The 8,691-nt window shown below is 43.1% G+C and overlaps 1 protein-coding gene across 1 annotated transcript in view; it reads left to right on the top strand.

Moving 5' to 3' along the window:
- Positions 1-1,475: 1,475 nt before the first annotated feature.
- Positions 1,476-8,691, top strand: part of mpp7a (membrane palmitoylated protein 7a) — a 35,634-nt gene continuing 28,418 nt past the window's right edge. Inside the window, exon 1 of the mRNA XM_042219264.1 lies at positions 1,476-1,538. Coding sequence (XP_042075198.1) covers positions 1,502-1,538 — 37 coding nt within the window. The 5' untranslated portion in view covers positions 1,476-1,501. The remainder of the gene's footprint in view (positions 1,539-8,691) is intronic.

Raw genomic sequence — 8,691 nt, 5'->3', positions numbered from 1 at the left:
CTTTTGCGCAGTGATCTTCCAATGTCCTGTCTGCTCAAGAAAGAGGAGAAGAAGCTAAAGATTAAATAACAAAACTGTCTTCAAGTTTTAAACTTGAAACAGACTTTACATTTCTTGATAGGCAGTGAGAAGTTTCAGGCACTCGAGTGTTTTTCTCTGTAAGTCATTCACCTCCTGATTGTTTCTTTCTCTAACTTCATCAGCATCCAGCTGAGATTCAGATTGTTCCACCGATTCTCCCCGCAGGCCCAGCAGAAAGGATTGTTTTTGAAAAGAGAAGAAGAAAAACAGTCTGTACACCTTTCCATCACCCAGATGTGTTTTCGTACATGCAGACAAGATCTTCTGACTTACACACATACAGGTGGTTTGTTGAGGAAAAGTCCTTCAGGTTGCACCCCAGCTGGGTTTTTTAGGGTGAACACTCCCTGCAGTTGCAACAGTTCCCACTAGATGGTGGGAGAACCATTTGGAGATGTCAGGCTTTACATGGATACATGGAGGAACAGCTCATTGCAACTAAGCAGAGCTTGACCTTTATCAACATGGCAAGGTGTCACTTTACTCCTCCCATGACCATCAGATTTTCTTGTGGTCTGAACAGACACTAACAGTTGAGAATGTGGTCATTCCCCTTCACATGCAACAAAAAATGAAGAAAAAGATGGTGCAGCATGCCTTAAGACTTTTCATGTTTGTTTCTATTTTGCTGCGTAGGCTCAAACTCTACATGTGTTAGTACAGAGCTGGAGGTTTTCTTCCTGTTAAAGATTGTAGTTCCCACTGATGCTAAATGTTTTCTAATACGGCGTTGTCTGATTGTCGGGGTTTTCTCTCTATTCTTGTAGGGTATTTAGCTTACAATAAGCGCCTTGATGTGACTGTTGCTATGATACAGTCTTATATGCATAAAATTTATTAAAGGTTGGGGTAAAGTAGCTGAAACTCCAACCCATGCAGAGGATGAACAGAAGGAGAAAAAAGGATTACTTTGAGCTCTGGATAATGGAAAACTATTTCAATAGAATCCAAGAATAAAGACATGGAGTTGGAGATGAACAGAATACGTGTGTGTTGTCCACACTGATGCACATTAGCTGCTTGGTTTCCTTATGTTGTGATTCAGGGGGATATATAAGCTGAAAAGTAGCAGCAGAAAAAGTAATGCGTTGTAAACACCAGAAGTAAATTGTGAACACACTGTCAACGCACATGCACTGGCTCACCTACAGAGGAAAATATATGTTTTGCTGGTATAATAGATATTTATATCCATGGTTACAGATGCCAGTGTAATCCCTAAACACATACTCAGACATATACATCTGTTCTGCCACAAGTAGGCTCAAAATTCTTGTTCTCTTGCAGGGCTCTATGGCATAAAGCCCATCCTCAGATTCAGCTGCTCCGTGGAGATTCCTTCTGAGGAGCTCCTTAACTCTGACACCCCGCTGCCATTTTCCACAGTCTGAGGAGAACCAGGAAGCAGCCGGCAGGAGACATGCCTGCCCTGGCCACCGGAGCCGGCCATGAGCCAGGTAACGGACCCTCAGGCGAGGAACACAATCAGCAACACTACTAATATGTGTCATTTAGAAGAATTTGCTAAAGGACTTATTTGATTCATGCTATTATGTGGCTCCACAGCATACAAATAGAAGAGTATGAATGCAAGTCTGACCTCAGCTAAAAAATGAATACATCTTTATTTAAATGTCAGTATAGCCTGTTGGTGCGCCCACCACTTTAAGGGGAGCCCAAATCTAATTTCAGTGTAGAAAAGAATTACTATTCGTGTGCCTCAGGGTACTTTTTCTTGACTCGAGTGGACCATGTAAAACTGCGGTTGGAAAATAAACCAAAGTCTATTTTCGCTCCATTTTGTGCCCAGCTCAATGAAAAGCATACTGCTGTGAATTTACAGTTTAACAACATAGAGCAAAACGATGTTAAAATACATACACCGTGCTCTCGCCTTCCAGTTGTGAGGAGTGCGTGTGTGTGATGTCAGAACGAGGAACATGTCAGACTTGTCATCACAGAGACAGCTGGCAGAAATCACCACCTCTCCCCTCAGGAACGCTTTCCTCCTCTCAGACCGGCTTAATGGGCGGCTACATCACTGTGCACGCACACACAGAGGTCTTGACCCGACAAGCTCCGAACAGCATGAGGACAAAAGGAGGAGAGACATTAAGTCTTACGCTGATGGATAAAGAGCGTGTGTGTTTCTGTGTCCAGACTTTTAACAGAGTAAAGAGCACCAGGGTGGCTGTAGCTCAGGTGATAGATCAGGTCAGCTACTCATTGGAAGGTTGGTGGTTCGATCCCTGGCTCCCCCTAGTCTGCATGCCAAAAATCCTTGAGCAAGATTCTAACCCCCGGTTGCTCTCCAATGCATCCGTCGCAGCGTGAATGTGTGTCAATGTTTGCTAAACATCCCTGAAGTACAGAAGAATGAATGGGGGGGAATGTGGCATGTTGTGCTTTGAGTGCTCTGGGAGAGTAGAAAAGCGCTATATAAGAATCAGTCCATTTACTAGTAACCAAAGGTCCTGTTGTTCTGGAAATTTGTAGAGGCAAAGTAGAAAGCCGTGAAGTTGTGTGTGCAGGTGAAACCTAATGAGCATTATGGATGAATGTTGTGTTACAGGTTGGGAGAAGTCATAAGTGCTTGTGGTTAGCCTGGCATAGGGAGTGACTGGCGTTCTACCGACGTTCGCACAGATTACTGGTAGTATTACTCCTGGTATCCTAAGAAAGCTGTTGATTTAGGAGCCAAAGTTCTGTGAGGATGATGGAAAAAAGAATTCATAGTTTTCAAGAAAAAAGCAACCGTTTAATTGATAAATACATTTTTAGATCAGCTGTGACTTAAAACTACAGCTTCAAAATGTAATAAGGAAATAACATCTTAAAAAATATGATGACTCCTGGTGCACCACTGTAGTTTAATCTGTTTCAATACAATCTGTACTTCCAGCTGGAAGACATATGATAGATAATATTTTATTGAATTTCCTTTCTGCAATGTAGTTTTATATTTGCCATGCCCTGGTTTTAAAGGTTGCTCTGCTACCACAAATAAGCCACAAAAATGATGATGATGAAACTCTGCAGAATCGTGTGGCGAGTGAGAGGCCAAGCACGAGAGAGAAGAAATGAGAAACTGAGATAAACTAAAGTGAACGGCAGTTATGGCATGGGGAGAAAGGTTTGTGCTATGCTGAGGTTTGTTGCACCCTTAGCAAGGTATTACACCATCACACCTTCCTACCACACGAAGGATGAACAACATCCATCCATCCATCAATCACCCTGTATCGTAGTTAAGCAGCAGCAGCCTGAGCAGAGAAGCCCAGACTTCCCTCACCCTGGCTGCCTTATCTTTAGTCAGAGAAAGGAGGCTCTTCTAGGGGACACTAAGACTTCAACAGAGCCAATCAACACATATAATCTCTCCAGCAAGTCATTGGTCTGCTCTGGGGTTACCCCATGGTAGGACATGCCCAGAATACTTCATCTAGCAGGCATCCAGATGGCATCCTAGTCAGATCCCTTATTTATCTGACTCCTTTAAATGTGGAGCAGCAGCTGCTCTACTCCGAGCTCCTCACCCTGTCTCTAAGGGACAGCCCAGCCATCCTTGGAAGTATGGATGGGAATTGATCAGAATTTATTGATTCTGATTCCATTATCAATATCAGCTGTTGTCACCATTGTTAAGTAGGATCTCAAAGACATTACATTTGTGCAAATTAATTACAGACTGTATGCTCAAAGGTTTGTGCTCGTCTGTTTGTAATCTGTTGAAGTTCAGGGTCTGGGGTTGCCATTCACTCAGCTTTACATCACTTTAGGTTCTTGGCTAGCTTAGCATTAGCATGTTGTCTATGCAGATACTTGTAAAGAGCCAAAGTTGTGTTAAGAGCATAGTACAGTTGTTTCTGTCCTGGATATCATCTGCACTTTAACACCAGCTGATTGTAGAGCAAGTGCAAGTGGATAAGTGGAATCGATAGGCAAACACATTAAGTCCAAGGACTTGGACTACTGGGAACTGTTTCTCTACAAGAACTGGTTATTGATTCCCATCCTTAATTAGAATGAAACTCATTTCTGCCAAATCTATCTTTAAAAGTGAAAGCCCAAAGAGGAACCAACATTTAAAATGAAAGAGGTAGGAACTGAAAAACAAGGAGAGAATAAACTCAGACAATAACACATAGACAAAGAGGACATAGAGTAAAGGAAGTTACATTCAACAACACAAAGGCTTATACAAACAAGCACTTCCATCGATTTATGCAGAGGTAAGAGAAATGAATCTAAGCTAAACTTCAGGAGGAAATAAAGAATATGGTACTTACACTGTGACACCTGACTTTAAAAGAATCATGAGAAGAAAACAGACAATATGGTAGGGATGGTGTCACACACATTAAATTACTAATGTGTGTTTTTTAAAGGGAGTTCCTGACTTGATGAGTGGGAAAAAAATGACATTTTCCATACCTATGATTTGTTGCCAAAAAGCCACGCTATTGTTTATATAATAATTCATATAAATTTAATAACTTGAAAAATGTTAACCTCTAAAAACTGTAAGTATGTCTGTAAACTTCAATTTGTAGATACATTTCATCAAAATGTTTGTGTTTTGATGTGTATTTTCCTGAATTTGTATGCAGCACACATCCCCACATAGCAAAATTGGTAAGGCCCGGATCTGGCCCACACATTGTGCTTACACGTGGCACACATACCACAAAGAATGACGGCCCTTTGGTGGCCCAGATCAGGTTACCAGAGGTGGCCCACACATGGGCCAGCACAAGGCCAGTTGCAGACACACTGCTGGCCCTGTGCTGGCCCAGAACAGTTTCACCTCTGGCCCCAGATATCAGCCTAATGTGTACCTTAATCAAGCCATGTAATAACAACATGTGCTGGAACATAATAGTACAATAGTAACATGATGAAACTGTGTTCAGACAGTGAATGGACTGATTCTTAACTCAGTGCTTCCTAACTACATTCGTACACATTCACACTCTTGACATGCAGACTGGAGGAGCCAGGGATCGAATCACTAAGCTTCCGATCAGTAGATGACCTGCTCTACCTCCTGAACTACAGCCACCCAGTGGTAAACATGAGTAAACTGTCACTAGGTTTTGGATAAAGTGTACACTCACAAACCTGTCAAACCTGCATTTGAAACGTTGGCTACCATAGCAGTATAGTATTGCAACATGGCATTTGGGTCTTCTAACTAAAATAGGAAAATAGGAACATAAATAGTGCCATCATTGCCAGACCTGGCCCACATCTGGTTGACATACACCCTGCCATGACACCAGTCAGTCAGAAGTGCCAGCTTGATCCCAGATCCGGGCCAGACCTATTTTCTATGAGCCTGGGCCACATACACCAAACCACATCGGGCCAAATGTGGCATGCCATCACATAAACAGTGCCATCTATGCCAGGCCTGGCCCATATCTGGATGACATATCACTTACCATGCCGGAAGTCAGCTAGCAGTGCCGGCTTGACACCAGATCCGGGCCAGACCTGTCTGCTATTTGGGCCCTTGTATGTCATCTGACAGTTCTAGCTTATTAAACTGGCAGGTCATAGTGACAAATAATGGGGTTTTGAGATTTTCCATCCAAATCCATCAGTCTGCAACTTCTGCTGTCACCCTGTTCCCACATTTATACTCAAAACATGTCAAATCTGTCAGCAAAGCACCAAACACATGCCTGACAAAAATTCACGCTCCTCAGTGTGATTGCAGTTATCCATCAGTACATCCTCTTCTGTAATTTCTTTTATCAAAGTTCACTGAAAACCGTTTTTTTCAGCAAGTTTGGCAAAAAAAATTTCAAATAAGTATCTTTTACTATCAAGTCTACTGCTTTGTCAGTAAAGCTGTTGCTTGAGGCCGTCTTTCCTCCTCTCTCAACTGGAGAACAGGAAGGTAAATCAAGCCTCAAGCGGATTAGTGAACATGACTCTCAGACATGTTCACAAGGCAGTGTTTGAAATATGTTGTCACAACACTATTCCCCCAGCAGTCTGGCAAACCTCGTAAATCCCCCCATATATTGAGGGGGGTCAATAATTCACTGAGCACCTGGGAGAAAGACAAAACCCAGCGTTCATTTCCTCTATTCAAACGAGTTTGTTTTCATCAGTTCGTATTTTGTAAGAAGATCAGTATAGTGTGGGAAGTGGGCTCCCTTAGCAGCCCTTTCTACACCCATCACCTCATCCCATGTCTCTTTAAATCCTTTAGTTGAATATATTATGTGAGATGTTCTGTAGAGAGTTCCAAGTTGTAAATGATTGAGAGGACCAGCTGCCCTCAGTCGGCTTTTGTTAGCTACAAAGCAAACTTTCTGGTGATGAGGACACCAGAACCTGCATCTGGCCTGCATCATTATGTGTAAAAGTTCTCTTGGTCTCTCTTCCCCCCTTTTTTTTTCTCCAGAGAAACTGTGAGGTATGAGGCGCTAACACTGCACAGGAATCGTGTCAGGGTTTAGAGAAAAGGACAGGATATCATACTGATGTATCCTGGTGCCCAACAGCAGCAGACATAGAGCATGACATCAGCTCTCCCACAAAACGTCCAGAGCTGCCAGCACACACTGACTCTAACCTGGTCAGAACCCAGTTCAGTCAGTCGCTCGTCCAGCAGTCAACGTCAACCATCAATCAGTCCTTTTCAGCTCTGACTTACTCTGCTTCTGTCTGTGGTGATTTTTCTCTCTCTCCTTTCTCTCTGTTGCCCTGTGCTCTGATGAAAGACACTCTCAGAGAGGTAGCCAAGCCACTTGTCTTTGTTTTGACGTTTCAGTGGCTCTGCTGTGGATATGTTTAGAACTTCTTCACGTGATCAGTGTTAGTTCAAAGGCTTTAAAGCACCTTGTGGTTGTGTTTGTGGAGTTTGAAACTGGGGGGCCTTTTCTGGAGAATTAGTGAAGGGGTCTTTGATGCAGCTTGACTGCATTCAGTATGAGCCTGACCTTTAATGCATCACCTAGTTTGGTGGATCACAGCCACGCTGAGGACCAGAAGTGAGCAGCAAACAAGTATCTGCTACCACTCTCCATCAGCTGTGCTCCAAGACTGTGTTGTGTTTGGATGTAACCCCACTCACTCACTGGTTTTGTGCTCTCTCCGTCTTGAGTGCTTCACCTCCCCCCTGCTTAATCTTGAAACCATCAGCTCCCCAGTCTGGTTCTCTTTAAATTGAATTTGAAATCTTCATTCTTTTTATAAGCTGGGTGAGTAAAACCCTGAAAGGCCTTGTGGATTTCAGCATCCGCTGTTCTGAGAGGATTCAGATTTACGTCCCGGGGCTAGCGATTTTTCCAGTCGGGCTACCAAAATCTATCTCTGCCCTGCCCGTCGGGCTATTGTAGGAAGGAAAAATATATGTCAATGCTTTTGCATTCTTTCGGAAATGTAGCTGGGTAATTATGTCATTGGCATCGGTGAGCCACTGTCAATATGTGACATATTGAAATCGCGTTTGAATTTGCGCTTGTTTTTTGCTTTCACTTTGCAATCGCGCAACTGTGTATAGAGAGCGACAGCACTGATTGGTGAGTGATGATAATTTGCGCACCAATTCCTCTGACATCGTCTTATCAATCGTTAGCTTACTATGCAAACATGACAAGTGAAATCTCCCGCAGCAAGCTTAAACATGTGAGAGGTTGATCGCGCAGAGAATCGCTGACCGTTATGTGGTGTGTGTGTGTGTGTGTGTGTGTGTGTGTGTGTGTGTGTGTGTGTGTGCTGTGTGTGTGTGTGTGTGTGTGTAAAAGCAGCAGGATATATATTTTAGTTCTGCTGAGCCAAATAAGACAGGTCAGGGTGAAGAAGTGACAGCCAAAGAAAAGCTTACCACAAAACGGAAAGTTATGACAAATCAGACTATAAGGCAAAAAGAAAGTGCAGCTTTATGGTTTCATGGACAAAATAATTTCTGTGGCTGCAATATGACGAGCTATATAACCAGGGCTGCACATAAGTGGTCCGCAGGTGCGCATTCGCTGTCAAAAAAAAAAAAAACGCGCACAAGATATGAAGTTGCAACGCGTGTTTGCATACATAAGATTTTCTGGAGGAGGACAGACATTTGTTTAGAACTCTTAAAGATGTCGAAGAAGCTCCTTTAAGCAATTACTTTGGTGTTCCTCCACCTCCAAACAAATGTCAGAAGGAGTCCGAACCACAAAAGAAGCACGTATTCTCGGAAAAGTGGTTGCAGGAGGTGAGCTGGCTTCAAACAAATGATGAACGCACAGAGATGTGGTGCAGAATGTGCCGTGAAAATCCCACTCTAGCGGACAAAAACAGTGCTTTTTATATGGACGCAAACGCGCGTTGCAACTTCTTATCTGGTGCGCGTCTTTTATTTTGACAGCGAATGCGCACATGCGGACCACTTATGTGCACCCGTGTAAATAACATAATGTTCTGCCGGGTGTGTTGTTGGTTTTCTCTCGATTTCTGAGTCGACAAGCGCCTTTGTTACTGGGACCAGTCATTTTAAGAAAGGCCCCCATTAGAACCCATGAGAAATGCAAGAAATGCATTATTGCTCAGTCTGCAATATCTTTCCCAGAACAAACACCAATTGCAAATAACATACTAAAAATAAACCTGACG

Source organism: Haplochromis burtoni, unplaced genomic scaffold, assembly GCF_018398535.1.
Source record: "Haplochromis burtoni strain Fernald_Lab_line unplaced genomic scaffold, NCSU_Asbu1 Contig_30, whole genome shotgun sequence".
Classification (NCBI taxonomy): Eukaryota; Metazoa; Chordata; class Actinopteri; order Cichliformes; family Cichlidae; genus Haplochromis; species Haplochromis burtoni.
Note: the sequence above shows the minus strand (reverse complement) of the source record. Positions and strands in the feature narration are given on the sequence as shown.